The sequence below is a fragment of the Filicampus tigris genome, chromosome 13 (genome assembly GCF_054856515.1).
Source record: "Filicampus tigris isolate MCC_2025a chromosome 13, RoL_Ftig_1.0, whole genome shotgun sequence".
In the NCBI taxonomy this organism is placed as follows: Eukaryota; Metazoa; Chordata; class Actinopteri; order Syngnathiformes; family Syngnathidae; genus Filicampus; species Filicampus tigris.
Genome location: NC_141229.1, coordinates 15,671,535 through 15,688,649, shown reverse-complemented (window position 1 = coordinate 15,688,649; position 17,115 = coordinate 15,671,535). Strand labels below are relative to the sequence as shown.

Here is a 17,115-nt window from a genome sequence, read left to right as displayed (position 1 = left end):
ACAGAAGTCAGGCAAGTGAACCGCTACACAGACTTCGATATTGTTTGAAGCAAAACACAAAGTAAAAGGAACATACAGATGTCAGTAATGTAGGGACAGCTAATAGCTTTTGAATCCTTCAGCTGTTTGGGAGTTTGGTGCCTTGCTCAGTGTACTTCAGATGTTTGCAGCAGAAATCAAATATTAGACCCTCACGTCCTCATGGTGCATCGACCATGCATCGATTATTAAGACTTTTAGTCAATTATGTAATGAACAACAAAAATGAAGCATTATAACGACTGGATGTTTGCTCCCGCTCTTGAACTGGATCCGATGATGTGCAGGTGTACCTAATGAAGTGTCCACTGAGTTTAAGAGATGAAGCAGAAACCTGGGGCATCTTAGTCAATTATGTAATGTGAAGCAGTAAAGAAGAGATTATTGTTGAATCAACTACAAAAATGAAGCATGCCTGTTTATAATGACTGGATGTTTCCTCCCGCTCTTGAACTGGATATGATGATGTGCAGGTGTACCTAATGAAGTGTCCACTGAGTTTAAGAGATGAAACAGAAACCTGGGGCATCTGGCACACTATGTGAAAGAATATCTTACATCAAGAGTATTCCCATTTTCTCTAGCACAATGGCTGTCTCTGATCTTTAAATATGATGTGAAATCTCACGTGTTATCCACTCAAAGTGTGATACTATCATCATGTTTTCCAACTTCCACCTCCCACGTTCACAAAGCAGGTGCAGGCTCACAAATCCTCTAGAGCAGCCTTACCGCATAGAAGGTTTAAATGTGCCTCCTGATGAAATGAAGTATACTGATAGGTTTATCTGTGACACGTGCTTTATTTCCACTCAGGTGTCAGCCTCTGCTCTTAGAATAACAATGGAAAGATCTGGGGAAAAGGTCAAGGGAAACTATTCGCAGGGCATATCAGAGGAGCAAGAGAAACATAAGTCTGCAGCCCTTTATTGTAAAAGCACTCACTGAAAAATAAGGCCTTAAGGTACAACACTGCAACTTATATGCATTTCCATATGATATTCCTTTCCACAGTGGAGGCGTAAAGGTGAACTATAATCTGTGTCCTGCAGTAGTCCTTGTTGTGTATTTATCACATAGAGGCCACACTCTGCCATATTTAGGTAATTCTATCCATGCATTTTATATATCCGTTGTTGCAATTTGAGAGGTGGGGTACGCAGTGGACTGTTCCGTCAGCCAATCACAAGGCACATATAGATCTACATGCATACACACCTATGGACAATTTAGAGTCTACCATTAACATGCAGGTTTCTGAAATGTGGGAAGAAGCCAGAGTAACGTGCAAACTCCAAACTCCTGAAATTTGAACCTCTCAATTGTGAGCTAACTACCAGGGCACCATGCTGCATATTTAGTTTCTTCTTCGACTATTGTGTCCAACAGTATCTATGGGGCTACTCCTAACCCGAGGGAGCCTTCATATCAGGGTGACCATTCAAAATGCAAGAATGGATGACACACTAGATGGACCAAAGTTGTGGGTGGTGTTATCCTGAAAAGTGAAAACTGACCAAAATATGGAGCTGGTCTCACCTTTTCAACAGCTTCCACTTCTCTGGAAAGATATTCATCCAGAAGTTCAGCTATCACTGATGAGGGAATCTTGCTTGCCACTTCCAAGGGCTAAATTGCGGTTGAGGTCAGGGCTATCCAGTTCCTCCAAAGCAAATTCCATCCACTTTCTACTACTTAAACTATTTGAGGTAAATAGGTGAGTTAGAGGGCGGCACGGTGGTTGACTGGTTAGCACGTCCGCCTCACAGTTCAGAGGTCGTGGGTTCGATCCCGGCTCCGGCCTCCCTGTGTGGAGTTTGCATGTTCTGCCCGTGCCTGCGTGGGTTTTCTCTGGGTACTCAGGTTTCCTCCCACATTCCAAAAACCATGCATGGTAAGTTGATTGGACTCTCTAAAATTGCCCTTAGATGTGATTGTGAGTGCGGATGTTTGTCTCTGTGTGCCCTGCGATTGGCTGGCAACCAGTTCAGGGTGTCCCCCGCCTACTGCCCGAAGACCGCTGGGATAGGCTCCAGCACGCCCTGCGACCCTTGTGAGGATAAGCGGTATCGATAATGAATGGATGGAAGGTGAGTTAGAGGCTTTGGCAGGCATGGTTAGGCACTGAAAACTATGAGCCCAAAGTAGAAAATTAGTCTATATTTCACTTTCAACCTTCCCTGAAACATACGTTTCAAAAAAGGTCAACATAGAATTTTTAAATAATTGCTTTCAAAGCTTTTAATTCATGTTTTAATCAATTCCACATTGTTCGACAATGTGATAGCAAAAAACCCAACAACAAAAACAAAATATGTAACGTAAGGTTGAGTTCATTATGTTGTTGTAGCTTTTGCATATCTCTTTTTTAAAATTAATAACAAAATACATTTGTTCTTCCCTTTATATTTACTGTTATGAAAGCGCTGATTCTAAATTACCTAGATGACTAGTATCATAACTTCATGATCATAACTTCATGCCTGATGTTTTAAACAAACCAACCTGTGTCAAAATCAGCAATCGGCATTTGCTAGGTTACTTTATTAGAGCTAAATAGTTACCTCAATACACGTGGCTGTAAGACATTTCCATGGACTCACAGTTCAAGATGAAATTTGTATGTCCTTATCCAGCCGAGGCTTGCCCTGCTGGTTATGTCTAAGGCGTTCTTCTACGCATTGCACAAAAATGGAGCGCAATACTTACACATGTTAGAGGAGCACTGGAGAGATGTACTTTCTTGCTGCCACAGTGCTTTCAGCTGGCTTAGTGGCCGATCAGAGCGACTCAATGTCACACACATTCATGTAATACAGTATTTTAATGATGAAATCATTTGATAATTAATTTTTTGCTTGCCTATTTCTATGTTACAAGGCACAACAGACTCAAATAACTTTGAAAATCATTGAATCAAAAGGCACATTATCACATTACTATACTCAATGTTATACTTTATTTTGCACAACTCTGCGCAAATACTAACACAGGGTCTAGCCCAACTCCGCACAGTTAAAAAGCTCACCACGCTACCCTTGCACAAACAGAGTGTAGTCTTGTAACACTGAATACAAATATTTGACACTTGCCAACTTTATTCTCAGGGCTTCTCCTATCATGGAAACAGGAGAACAAGAATAACAACATTTGTCCATATTTACATGGTTCACTTGTCAATGTTTACAACTCAACTGGTCTCGTAGCATTCAGTTTTTGTCAGAGCCCAACTATTCATAATAAATATCCAATTCGTCAGTCTGTCACTTTTCAAGCCGAACCGAATTATAATCATCACTTGGTCAGTCCGTCAGTCAGTTCGTCGGTTAAGTCCGTTCGTCTTCTCTTTTGTCCCTAGCACCATAGTGACTATGTTTACATGCAGTCAATATTCAGTTTAAGCTCAAAATTCCGCTTTCTGAAACATTCTTGAATATCAACACACTTGATATTCATGTCACTCAACACATGAATGATGCAGCCGGTTTCCTCCTTGCTCCAAAAGTGTGCTCTTGTGCTTATTTACCTCTGCTTGTGTATTTGTGGTGGTTGCGCACCAAACACCGCACTTCCGCATACTAGCACTTCCTGTACTACAAAGACCAGCAGTCCTTGCGGTTGAGCATGCGTAGAATGTCTCGATTGTGGCTGCGTGCCGGCAGTATATTTTCTATTAGATATCTTTTTTTTTCCCCCCAGAACCTTTCTATGATTAAATTTAAGAAAGCTAAAATAAACGTAACAAGACCCATTTCTTTGTGAAATAGAAATAGGTTTGAACAAGTCATTGCTACTCAAAATGATTGTACAGAACAATCTAGAAAGTCAATCTCAAATTCAGCCATACAAAGAACATATGCAATTGCTGGTCACAATGTTAGGAACATCTGCACAAACTATTCATCATTTTCTAGACCTTTATCCTGTTCAGGGTCATGGGAAGATGGAGCATATCCCAGCTGACTTGGCACATTTAGACTTTAGCCCTCACATTAACACAATTTTGAGTTTTCAAACATCTTGCTTCTGAAAAGCTTGTGGCGAACAACTCTTCACTAAAATTTACCGTAATCTAAAATGCGAACTTGTACATCAGACTGTGACGCAGATGCACTTTCCAAACGCCCCACAGTTCCTTACCTGCACAATCTAGTGTAAAATGTTCACTTTTTATTCACTCTGCAGAAGAGGTATTATTTTAAAATGCTTCTTATTTTGGATGTTAACAGTGGCGTACAACTTCACTGTGTCATCATGAAATTATGGTACAAGAGAAGGGCAAACTATGGCATGTATGATGCAATGCAATTCTACACCACTACAAACTACAACTACCATGAAAAACAAAAACTGATCATTATCTTTGAAAGGTGCTAATTTACTTTCATTAGATTGTGTAGTTGTACCTAATAAAGGGTCTAGTGCATATTTGATAGTTTTCATCCAGTGTAATGTTGCATCTGTGATAGCGACATGAACTGTATACATGCTGGTGCACTCTCCATGCACTCTCCACTAAGCATACAGCAAAAAGCTTACAGTTTCCTTTTGTTGAGCGTGCAGACCTCCCAAAGAGTAAATAGGACTCACAGTATGATAGACATCAAGTAGAACTTGAGGCTTTAACACAGTGAGAAACGTCTGGAGTTGATGTTCATCTTCGTGAGGCCCAGATGTTTCAGTGGGGTGGACAGAGTGAAAGTGGCTTTCATGGGGATGTCACACAGCAGATCAGACTCCTCGCCGCACTCCTCCAGCTCATACGTCGCATTGTCCAGCATTTCTTTGTGGCGCTCACACACCTGCTCCACTTTCAGCTTGTTGATCTCCCCACGAAGACGAATCAGCTGACGGGCCAGATGGTTGTCCTGGTCTTGCATCTCCCTCTTAAGGATGGGGGAGACGTGAGAAAGAAACAATGTTTCAGATTGGCAGAAAGTGTTTTAGTTTAGGTGAATGACATAATTTGAGCCCGGCATTAAGCGTTCAGATTTAAAGAAGAGTTGTGGTAAGGTAAGGGATAATTTTCGTGTGATGTCATGCTCCAAAAACACATTGTGATTAGTGTTTGAATAGAGAATCCTTTTGAGAACTGCAAATGGGTTTGTCGACATTCCCGCCTCTTATAAGGCAGGGAATGTGGGCCAAGTATGGCCCAGGGACAATGGGATCCAATCATTTTTAAAATCTTGCCCGAAGCATTTAAATAAACAGGTGATCCGATCATTTTTTAAATCTTGCCCAAAGCATTTACATAAACACAAGTCCTCTAGTTTACGTTCCCCTCCTGGAATTCCTAAAATACACTGGTTAACAAATTTTTTACTAAAGTTTTTAATCAGAGATGCAAGTAAACTTTCTTTTTCTAAATGACTTTTTGATTCTGCCCTGTTTTTTCTCTAGCACATCTGGTTTTCATACTAATAATAAACATAGTAATAATAATAAGTGCTGTCAAGCGATTAACATTTTTTAACTAATCAATCGCAAAAATTTCCAAAATTGATCATGATTAATCGTATTTTTCAACTACAATTTTTTTACAAAGCATGCAACTGATATTTACTTGAGTAAAATCTTGGAAGTAATGTGGAAAAAAATTAAAAGTATATTTCGATTCAAGGGCGGCACGGTGCTCGAGTGGTTAGCATGTCCGCCTCATGGTGCAGAGGTCGTTGGTTCAAATTCGGCCCCGGCCTTCCTGTGTGGAGTTTGCATGTTCTCCCCGTGCCTGCGTGGGTTTTCTCCGGGTACTCCGGTTTCCTCCCACATTCTAAAAACATGCATGTTAGGTTAATTAATCACTCTAAATTGGCCCTAGATGTGATTGTGAGTGTTTGTCTTGTGTCCTGTGATTGGCTGGTGACCAGTTCAGGGTGTACCTTGCTTCCACCCAAAGACAGCTTTTTTTTTCTTTTCATTCATCTCATTAAATAGTCAATTTATTCTAAATAATAAAATGTAAAAAAAAAAAAGTACAATAAACAACATCATATATGCTATTAAATGATTGGTTACGTATTACAATTAAATAATAAATACAATTTTAAAAAAGACACTTATTTTTTTATGTTACATTTTAACTTTTTGTATATATATATATATATATATATATATATATATATATATATATATATATATATATATATATATATATATATATATATATATATATATATATATTAAAAAAAATATATACCTCATCTACTGATGACCTGGCCCATTTGTCCATTTTGAAAATCCAATGTGGCCCATCAACTCTTGTAATGGAAATGTGCAAGTGTACCTGATGTTGTGGTCGAAGGGTGCAGATCATAGAAACACAAAAGTTCTTCTGTGACACTCACCAACTCTTTCCTAAGAAAGTTTAAGGCGTCATCAATAGTGTCAAAGCCACAGATGTTTCGCACGACCACGACTGGATTGCTGTACGTTGAAGTTGAATGGTCGCGATCGTGTTGCTGTGAAGTTGCTGGAATGTTGTCCCTCCAAGGTTCGCTCTGCAGCCTCTCCTGCCACTCCAGATAAGACGGTCTGCGAGTCTCTAACTTGAGCTTCTCTGTAAGTGCCTTCAAGCTGTCCAGACTTTCCGTGTCTCCCTCGTCTGTAGAGTGTTTGGAATCCATGCGAGCAGGAGTGATTTCACTGGAATGGTTGCTGGACACTTGACTGGCTCTTGATGCGCAACAGGTCTGCACTTCCTTTATAAGCAGCGGCAGTGACCGCCCATGGCGCCTACGCCTATAAAAGTGAGCGTGATAGCAAAGTCAAAACGTTATGTTACAAGGCAACGGCAAACAGCTGAGTTGGGTTGCATAATGCTAGAATTAAGCACAATACTGTACTTAAATTTGATTGGTCGCCTCAAACGAAACGTCGCGGAGGATTAAAGTGACACTTGGAGGTCCCTTTGTGTCGTCATTCGTTTTTGTGACGTATACTCAGCTGTAACAACTAACCAAGTGCTGTACACGAGGTCAAACATTAAACAAAACGAACATAAGTACTCAAATATTTTTACGTAGTCAAACAAAATTGTTGGTATCCCTTTGATGAGTACACCCACGGAAAAATCTTGTAACTGACAAAGGTAATAATAAACTCTGAAAAGTAACCAATGGAAATCAAGCATTGTATTATTTGTGTCGTCCAACAGAATTATTTCACCCAAAAAAATCAAAATGGCCTTGGCACAAAATATTTCAAAAATATTCAAAATATTTCATATTTCTTAACTTACTGTTAAATTTATTGCACGACATTTTGAAGGAATATTTCAATCAACCGATTTCTGTAACTGCCAAAGAGACGAGCATGTCTCGACAGGTATTTTGGCATCTCCAGGTATCATCTCATTTTGGCAGGTACTGGCCCACCTTTGCAGATTTGATGTTTCCCACATCACTTCTCTGTTTCACCTTCTTTCACACATGTCCAATTATATTTATACCAGGACTCTTCAGAATACTTTAGATAGAAGTTTTGTTTTTAGCTGTTCAGATTTTTTATTTGTCTTAGAAGACGCATGACCTGAAAATGCATGCGACCAAGCTTTGTGACACCAGGGAACACATTTTGTTCCAGAATACCTTGATAGTCTTTACATTTCTGTGCAACCAGCACATGTTCAAGACACCGGCCTGTGCCGGATTTAGCAAAGCAGTCTCAGAACAAAGCGGAGCCTGCAGTTTGTTTCCAGTTTGTTTCACAGTAGGCCTACGGTAGTTGTCATCTGACGTCTTCCCAGAAGCATTGTGGTTGTGGCTTGCATTTTCAACACTAAGTTTCCAGTCTCATTCAATAGTCTTAGGTTATTTCAGTGATGATACCCTCATTTTTGTCTGTGCCGTTTTCAGTAGTTGTTTTTTTAATAATTGTTGGACCACAAAAAGGAAATGATGCCTGATTTTCATTGGTTAATTTTCTATATATTTTAAAAGTTTAAGGTTATTTTCATCATGATTGTGGGGTTTTTCTTTTATTAACAGAAGGGGTACCAAAAATGTCCTCGTGTGTAAATGTGATTCATCATCCACAAAATAGAGTGCTTGGTTGTTTTTTGTTTGTTTATTTTTATTTTTTTAATATTGTAACATTGGCAATAAAAACACATGTAACAGGATGAAGACAGAGTACTTTCAAGATTCGTTTTGTGAAAAATAGCCACATTGTCGATCGGCTTCTTAGAAATGAAGAACCTAGTGTATACTACTGTAAAATGGATTCCTTTTTAAAGTGGTATGAGTAATTTCACTCTTTCAATTACATGTTTGTACTGTGTCGTCATCTAGCGGTTATTGGTTATATTGCAATATGCAATTGCACTTGGAGAGTCAAAACTGCTGTGCGTGTGCGCGCGTAAAAGCCTGTGCGCGTGTGTGCGCACTTTAATGTTTCCTTTCATGACTGCGATAACAATTGAATGTATAGAAGAACCAGTCACTTATTAGAAAATGAAGAAAACCTATTTTAAACGTAAGCCTCTGCAAATTATCAACTCAGCTGTAAGAGTAAGAGAGACTGAGCTACAGAGAGGAAATGCACTTATAATTACCGCATCCTCAGTCATGCAACAGCTTGCAACATTGTTAAGATGTATGCATGTTGGGGCCTATGCTCAAAGAGGGGTTGGGAGAGCCACTTCTATTTTTGTTCTTATCGTGAGACAAACAGACGAGGGAGAATAAGGGGAGGAGGAGACGGAGGAGAAACAGGAGGTGGAGCAGTATTAGTGTACTGTAGTTTTCTTTCATTTTAGCGCAGTTGAGGAAGTGATTTTAAGTTGAGGCACTTTATTGACTTTCTAAGCTTGCTGGTGCTTGACTTGCGTTGAATGGAGTTTTCTGAGCACATCAAGACCGCCAATGTAGAAGATGTTGTGCTCCAGCAGCCTCTGCACCCTCCCAGCAAGGGCACCCTGTGCATCACCGGCCACCACCTGCTCTTCTCGGACAGGGAGGAAGAAAGCTGTCAGCAGGTTCTGTTGCTCCTCAGAAACATTGACACTGTTGAGAAAAGGTCAGTAGATGCAAACGGAATAGCTTCTAGACAAGCATCTTATTCTAATAACATTTGTTCCTCATATTAAAATGGTGGAACGGCATGATATTTTTAACTCTGATTCAATCATGCGCCAAATAATATGTTAAACTGCATTACCTAACAACACAATTCCTCAAATGTGTTTTAAGCAGCGTGGAAAACCTTTTGAACTACTTCGGCCTCTTTCCTAATGCCGGCCGCAGCGACAGGTTGGAGGCTCGTTTGTGTTGCAATGTGTCAGCAGTTTGTTGCACCTTTACAGCCCACAGGAAACATGTTTGATTACTACAGCTCTTCCTCACTGTCGTGTGTGCGGCTTGCTATACTACTAGCAGCTAGTACTTGTCTGCTGCAGCTATAAAACTCAGTTCTTACGGCAAGCCGAAGCCCCATACAACAAAAATGTGCGAGTCTGATTTCCTGCCCTGCTAGAGCCAAAAAATGGGGCATCTAAAGGGGGAAGCATTCAGGGGTATCGTGGCTATTGTTTTGCGCTGTGTTTGTATGCAGGGCTACAGAATCTTCCGGGACCATCGTCATCAAGTGTAAAGATCTGCGTGTGCTCCAACTTGACATCCCAGGCATGGAGCAGTGTCTTAACATTTCACAATCTATTGAGGTACATGATTAGCATTAGGTAAACTTAATCTGGGATCTTTTATCTGTTAGTTTCATGGCGTTAACTGTTGTTTTCTCCAGACCCTTTCCTGCCTCAACTGTGTGTCCGAGATGTATCCTTTCTTTTACCGACCCTCCAATGCCAGCCTTCAGGACCAGTGGGGCCTCTCTACCCCTGAAAGACATTACATCGAAATGGAGGAACTTGTAAGATTGAAAATACACATACAGTATGTCTCTTGGCGCTGTTTTCCTAATCATGAGCCAACAATCACATGACAGGAAAATGGCAGGGAAACAGGGGGTAGTGGGGGTCAAGAATGAGGACATCCCCGATTCCAAAGTTTACAGCTTTAGCTACCACCAGCAACATAAAATTTGCAACAGTGAGCGGCCTCTAAAGAAAGCACTTGCCTTAAAATGAGATACCCTGAGAATTTCCTCTTTATTGCTGAAGAACAATACCATATCTCATGAGGTGCATGGTCAAGCATGTTAACACATGCTTGCCTGAAGAACAACAAAGAAACTTGCATCTTACCCAAAAGTCAGCTGGGATAGGCTTCAATTTAGCCGTGATGCTAATGAGAATAAGCATTTTTAAAAATGGGAGGGATAAACAATGAAGAAAGGGATCCCCACCCCCCAGTCGGTTAATAGTACACTAATGGCTATGCTCTCAGAAATCTTTTGTGAATGCTGAGAAGTGTTGCCGAACAAAAATGTCATTGTAACTAGCGACCGTTGTGTTTAGCCTAAATGGGAATTTATGAATCTTCTGCGGGCGGCACGGTGGTCGACTGGTTAGCATGTCCGCCTCACAGTTCAGAGATCGTGGGTTCGATCCCGGCTCCGGCGTCGACTCCGGTGTGGAGTTTGCATGTTCTCCCCTTGCCTGCGTGGGTTTTCTCCGGGTCCTCCGGTTTCCTCCCACATTCCAAAAACATGCATGGTAAGTTGATTGGACACTCTAAATTGCCCCTAGGTGTGATTGTGAGTGCGGATGTTTGTCTCTGTGTGCCCTGCGATTGGCTGGCAACCAGTTCAGGGTGTCCCCCGCCTACTGCCCAAAGACAGCTGGGATAGGCTCTAGCACGCCCCGCGACCCTTGTGAGGATAAGCGGTATAGATAATGGATGGATGGATGAATCTTCTGCATGACTAACTGGGTAGTAGAGACACAGGTATACCCTCATCCAATCAATATAAATATAGGAGGCCAGTGATCATTTTAAACTTAATGGAAAGATTACACGTATTTGGCATAAAACATTGATGCATGTTATTTGGAAAAAAACAAAAACAAAAACAAACCACCACCACTACAGGGATCAAAGAAATAACTTGAATCTGACAAAATAAATAAAGTAAAATGTTATGAAAATGAACCGGTGAAAATCAGACACTGCTTTTGAATTGTGGTTCATCAAAAGTATTATTATTTTTTAATTAACCCGTAAAAATTCCTGGACAAAATGGTTCCACCCCTGAAAAAGATAATAAATAATTTGAAGAAAATAATTTGACCATAGGGTCATGTTCAACCAAGGTGTGTCTTCAAATTGCATCACAGGTGTCTTCAAACTTGTAATCAGTCAGATGGCCCATTTCAAAAGTGACAAGTTGTCACTGTGCTGCTTGGTGACACGGTGTGTACCACACTAAACATGGACTAGTTTAGAGCAAGCAAAGGAGAGTGCGTAAGGAGATAAGATAGAAAATTATAGACATGCATGTTAAAGGTATAGGCTATAAGAACATCTCCAAGAAGGTTGGTGTTCGTGTGACAAAACTTGCATGTATTATTTTAAAATGTAAGATCCACAGGACTATAACCAACCACCCTGGACAAGGCCAGAGGAGTAAAATTGATGCAAATGTGCACCATTTTGATTAACAAGAAGTGGTTTGATTTTCTAGGCATGACTAAGATGATCTTTATATCAATTCTTCACTCTCAGAGAACAGTACTGGCTGTTTTCTGACCTTACAAGTAAATTCACCTACATTTGAGCCTTTGGGGTAGCACTATGGACAAGTGATTAGCACAGCTACCTCTCAGTTCTGAGTGTTGAGGTTCAAAACTGGGGACTTTGCGTGTTCTCCATGGGCTTACATGAGTTCTCTGTTAGGTGAATTGAAGACTTTAAATAATACTAGTACTTGTAAATGAAAGTGTGAATGGTTGTTCGTGCCCTTTACTTGACTGGTGACCAGACCAGTGTGTACCCCGCTTCTCTTCCATGGTCAGCAGGAACAGGCTGTAGCTCAATTAATGATGCTCATAAGCGATATAGAAAATGGATGCATGGGTTGAGCTCTTGAGCAATGTACCGAACTAACCACCCAGTTTGTACTGGGTAATGGAAAGCTATCTACTGTATCAAATTCCGCGTTCTAAGGTCTTCATTTCTGTGATGCATCAAATATCACTAAATGTCTTGTAAGTGGTAACGTCAAAAAAGAAAGGGCCTCGTCATACTGTATGTGCTGTGTGCACTTTTATTTCCTGTGGTTTTCAGTCCTGTATTTGCCTTGTCATCCTTTGATGGTACCCTCTCTGTTTGCAGCATGAAAGGTGGAGACTGAGCACTGTGAACCGAGACTACTCAGTATGCCCCTCTTATCCTCCAGCTGTCATTGTCCCCAAGGCGATTGGTGATGATGCGCTAAAAAAGGTTGCCAAATTCAGACAGGGGGGGCGCTTCCCTGTCCTGTGCTACTACCACAGGAAGAATGGCATGGTGAGACCAAGGTCTTCCAACTTCTATTTACAATATTGTTTTGAAAAGCAAACAAAACCCATTTTCAGGTAATTTTGCGCAGCAGTCAACCACTGACGGGAGCCAACCGGAAGCGTTGCATGGAAGATGAGCTCCTCTTGCAGACTGTGATTGGGAACTCAGACAAAGGCTATATTATCGACACACGCTCAGCTCAGCAGGCGCAGCAGGCCAGGATGATGGGTGGCGGGTTTGAGTCCAAATCATGCTACAGCGGCTGGAAGAGACTACACAGACACATGGAAAGGTGTGTGGAGATAACACTATGGGCTCCTTACCATGCCCAGAAAGTCTAGTGTGTCAAGCTGTTGAACTCTGCATGGAAGGCGGGAGGAAAGACAAAGATTTTGGACTTTTCGCAAACACGTAGCTTGACACAATTATAAAAGGATGTTTTGCATAAACACAGCTGAGTTCATTCACCGTCAATCAAAGTGGCAAAGCGCAGTACTTGACATGGCGGAAGCAGAAATTAATTTGCCGGTGTCCATGCAGAAGCTCAAAGCGTGCAAAGAGCGTTTATAAGGAATTACAAACAGACTTCCATGGGCCGATGATGTTAGTCAGGGAGATCACAGATCTGTGACGTGGACACTTGTTGATTACCTTCCACCCAATTGTACGTGTCCATGACAGAGACATTTTTGGACCCTCTTTTACCCTAATAGTTGAAAAAAATATAAATAGGTTGCTGAGATTGAATGGCTGGACTGTGAAAATACAAACAAATATGTCAATGGCAGTGAATGAGGTAAAGAGTTGGCACTATTAAAACTGCTAGCAGGATATGAATGTAGCCTCACTTCACTAATTCCTCTCCCCATCTCCAATCTCTGACCAAAGATGCACCCCTCACGTCAGCTTCCACACCCATCAACAAGACGTCCCGGGGTCTACTCGGCTGGTTAGATGGCCGTGAATGTGGCATCCTGACTCAGATATTTATTTATTTATTTATTTAAACGGAATAGCTGTAACCTGAGCCGCATCACAGACAGGCTTCCGCCTCCGCATGAGGCGGCTGATTATTTATTATATGCTGTTGCGCCGGTGTCATCTGACACAGAGACAGACACAGAGCCAGCAAACAGGCGTCGTCAGTGACAGATAGATGGACTTTCCGTCAGTATTGAGTCTGGAAAATTGCGAGAATGACTTAAGATTCATCAGAATCTGACCAAGAAAATGACGCGTTGAATTGGGAAGACTGCCGGGCCAAGACAGCTTTCAATGCCACTATGTCACGGCTCTGCTTCTTGTAGGCAAGTATGGCTGGCACATTAGTTGCCATAGTTGTCTGGACAAATAGGTTGTGCGAGCTATTATTAAAACTTTCTTTCATACAACCAGTGCAACCAAAAACGCGTTTGGATGCAGTTTTTCTTGATAAAGCTTATATATTTTTTCCTTCTGATCACCACAGGTACACTTTAATGTCAAGCCTTATATGCGATTATGAAAGTACGTAGTCGCGATAGTCACAAAGACAGCATACGGTATCAAACTAGCAGTACTAGAAATACTAAACTAGGATTAGCACTGTAAACAAGGTGACGTTAGCAACGGATGCTATGTTGGTAGGATGACTCGTAATGGAATGTTACTACAGTTAACTAATTGTTGTTAACAATTACAAATTGAATCTCAATTTTGATGAATACTTGGGTCTACTATACTACTCTATTGGAACTTGGAGAGCTAAGTAACAGTACTTCTGAGATGATACTCAGTGTAAAAAGGTTGAAAATTACTGTACACCATCACAGTAGATAATACATATGTTTATGCAGGGGTAAAACACTCCAAGAGAGTCTAATCAAGCTGGTGGAGGCCTGTGGCGACAAGTCCCCAAATATGGACCGCTGGCTCAGTAAGCTAGAAAATTCCAAGTGGTTGTCTCATGTCCAAACTGCTCTGTCAACTGCTGGCCTGCTGGCAGAGTGTGTGGAGAGGTAGGAACTATTCATCCTTAATACGCCCCTAAGAAATGTTCCCTCTTTAATTACTTTTATTATTATTATTATTATTATGTTTGTTGTTGTTGTTGTTAGATGCTTCGTGCCTGTTTGATTTTTCCAGAGATGGTCACTCAGTCCTGGTTCACGGCTCTGAGGGGACAGACTCCACACTGCTTCTTAGCACTCTTGCACAACTCATTATGGACCCAAGTTGTCGTACATTGGAAGGCTTTCTGACACTTCTAGAGAGAGAGTTTTTACAGGTGTGTGCACGACAGTGGTGTGTTAAAAAATCTATATGGGAATATATTGTTGCGGGCCTCTTGACAATACACGTATCAATGTAAAGGCATTAAAATCAATATTGCACATTCATTGATCAGGTTTCCTGACAGGTTTCTGAAAGCTAATCCTTGCTTTGCAGTACGCACACATTTCGACCAGTAGTTGACTGTAAACCAGAAGCGCTGTTAGGAGTAGAAAAAGAAAACATGTTTGCCATACAGAATAATAAAAATATAATTTGGGTATTCATTTGACTGTTATTAATGTAAAATATTGGGATATGTATCGCGGCTCACCTGTTTTCTGAAGCTAAGCGATGATTGGTTGTTACCTGAGCTTTGAGCAACTGTGATGTCATTTTCAGTCGACAGCAAGTGCCCCCTTGCAACAAGGTTGTGAATATGTTGGGCCGTTCTGTGAGTTCATTGTGGGAGGTAATCTCAGTGTATGTTAAAGCAGCACTGGGCAAGAATTCGACCTTAATACATTTTTTTCACAACTCTTTTGATGAAACATTTACTTACAAGTAGTTGAATGGGACTTCTTAATCATGCCCTGGGAGGGCGGGGGTTGGGGGTCTGCATCGTTTTTACTGGCACTAAGCAACTTTGAGGAGGATGGGAGAAACCCTGGCACACAAAAATATACAAATGTCCTGAATTGCTTTATGGCATACTCACTTCCTCCTTTCGCTATAAGGACTGAAGTTGATTCGAACGTCTAGTCTGGTGTTATGGCAGAAGCCCCAAAACAAACAAAAAACCCCAAAAGTATTGTTTGAACAAAATTAGATTCATTACCTCATCGCTATTCATCTTTCACACAACCACTGGAAATGTAATTCAGTCTAACTTGCAGGCCAGCGAGAGCTCAGGATTTCACGACACTACGCGCTGGCGCGCATGGGAAGTCTGGTTGATTTTTGTCAAAACACTATCACTTTTGTCAACATGGCACCGCCATAATAAAAAAACTCACATATAACACAGTGTTGTCTTAATTCATTTTAAATTAATTAATCAATGTATATATATTTTTTCCAGTGTGATGCTACCTAAATTAATGGAATGGATGAAATGGATCGTTTTCTGCATGCATCCATGAGTGCATACGTCTCCCCTACAGGCAGGACACCCCTTCCAGCAGCGATGTTCCCACTCAGCCTTCTCCCATGCTCGTCTGCAGCAGGAATGTCCTGTGTTCTTGTTGCTGCTGGACTGTGTGTGGCAGTTATGGTGCCAGTTCCCCCTTGCTCTCGGCTTCTCTGAGGCACTGCTCCTCAGGCTGGCTACTGAAGCCTATGCCTCAGACTACGGCACCTTCCTCTGTAACAGCGACATGGAACGGTCAGTCGTGCTTCACCATTTTTCGCTAATGTGCAGAATTTAACCTGGCATCCAACTGTACCCCTTTTGGCCTTCCTTGCCAGCTGTGCTCTCCGGGTGAAGGACAAGACTCATTGTTTGTTTGGGGCCCTTCTGACACCAAGGGAAAGAGAGCAGTACACCAACCCACTATATGAGCCGAATGAACTGGCTATTTGGCCCTCAGTACACCCACAATCTTTACAGCTATGGAGGGGTGAGCTTTGGTTAACATTGATTAATTTCTGCAAGTGTGAAAATGGGAGAGGCATTGTTCAGATCAGCATTCATTTGTTGATAGTGAAATGGTAAATAATATTCCATTAAACTTTGAGAAGTGAGGAGATCAAAATGTTGACAGAAAAAAAAAATCATTCTACAGTGAATTCTACTTTCCCGTGTCAAGTTTTCAGTCTTGATCTTTTTCCAGGCTATTTTCTGCGGTGGACCCAACAGACTCGTCACCTGGAATTGGTCCAGGAGGAAATAAGGAACATGGTCATTGAGTGGGGGAAGTTGGCACTCAGCTGCTGAACATTTATCAATAAAAAAGTGATCAGGAAAAGCATGACTTGTGTCTTTAAGGAAGTATATTACATTGGTCTTCATTTCCACTGACTTGTATTTTATTTATTTATTTATTTTTTTAAAATGTGTGAAGTTAGGGGCGGCACCGTGGTCGACTGGTTAGTACGTTAGCGTCACAGTTCAGAGGCTGTGGGTTTGATTCCGGCCCTGGCCTTCCTGTGTGGAGTTTGCATGTTATCCCCGTGCCTGCGTGGGTTTTCTCCGGGTACTCTGATTTCCTCCCACATTCCAAAAACATGCATGGTAGGTAAATTGATTACTCTAAATTGCCCTTTGGTGTGATTGTGAGTTCGGTTGTTTGTTTGTCTCTGTGTGCCCTGCGATTGGCTGGCAACCAGTTCAGCGACAATGACCAATCACGGCTCAGATTCAGAAAACAGGTCAGCCATGATTGGTCACTGTGAGCAGTTGTGATGTCATTTTCAGTCGACAGAAGAC

The 17,115-nt window shown here is 41.3% G+C and overlaps 2 protein-coding genes across 6 annotated transcripts; one reads left to right on the top strand and one right to left on the bottom strand.

The window, feature by feature from the left end:
- Positions 1 to 2,844: 2,844 nt before the first annotated feature.
- On the bottom strand, positions 2,845 to 6,940 carry fam167b (family with sequence similarity 167 member B). The gene is made up of 2 exons (XM_086049874.1): positions 6,387 to 6,940; positions 2,845 to 4,925 (listed from the first exon to the last, which is right to left on the bottom strand). Exons 1-2 carry the CDS (start codon positions 6,663 to 6,665, stop codon positions 4,662 to 4,664), a joined length of 543 nt encoding a protein of 180 aa, XP_085906000.1. The 5' UTR covers positions 6,666 to 6,940; the 3' UTR covers positions 2,845 to 4,661.
- Positions 6,430 to 16,657, top strand: LOC147137736 (myotubularin-related protein 9). 5 transcript variants are annotated; one of them, XM_086049869.1, is made up of 12 exons: positions 6,430 to 6,600; positions 8,848 to 9,057; positions 9,234 to 9,290; positions 9,592 to 9,700; positions 9,781 to 9,906; positions 12,270 to 12,443; positions 12,512 to 12,729; positions 14,273 to 14,434; positions 14,562 to 14,703; positions 15,851 to 16,071; positions 16,155 to 16,306; positions 16,520 to 16,657. In XM_086049869.1, the coding sequence occupies exons 2-12, from the start codon at positions 8,873 to 8,875 to the stop codon at positions 16,621 to 16,623; spliced, it is 1,650 nt and encodes a 549-aa protein (XP_085905995.1). In that variant the 5' UTR covers positions 6,430 to 6,600; positions 8,848 to 8,872; the 3' UTR covers positions 16,624 to 16,657. The 5 variants fall into 5 exon arrangements, with proteins under 5 accessions (XP_085905995.1, XP_085905994.1, XP_085905996.1 ...); XM_086049868.1 differs by having other exon boundaries at positions 9,231 to 9,290; XM_086049870.1 differs by lacking the exon at positions 9,234 to 9,290 and having other exon boundaries at positions 6,431 to 6,600.
- The last annotated feature ends 458 nt before the right edge of the window (positions 16,658 to 17,115 follow it).

Bases quoted from the DNA above. Each gene is read 5' to 3' on its own strand.
- fam167b (XM_086049874.1), bottom strand. From the start codon at position 6,665: ATGGATTCCAAACACTCTACAGACGAGGGAGACACGGAAAGTCTGGAC. The intron at 4,926-6,386 runs GTGAGTGTCACA...CCCATCCTTAAG, and splicing joins ACTTTCTTAGGAAAGAGTTG to AGGGAGATGCAAGACCAGGA.
- LOC147137736 (XM_086049868.1), top strand. From the start codon at position 8,873: ATGGAGTTTTCTGAGCACATCAAGACCGCCAATGTAGAAGATGTTGTG. The intron at 9,058-9,230 runs GTCAGTAGATGC...ATGTGTTTTAAG, and splicing joins ATTGACACTGTTGAGAAAAG to CAGCGTGGAAAACCTTTTGA. The intron at 9,701-9,780 runs GTACATGATTAG...TGTTTTCTCCAG, and splicing joins ACATTTCACAATCTATTGAG to ACCCTTTCCTGCCTCAACTG.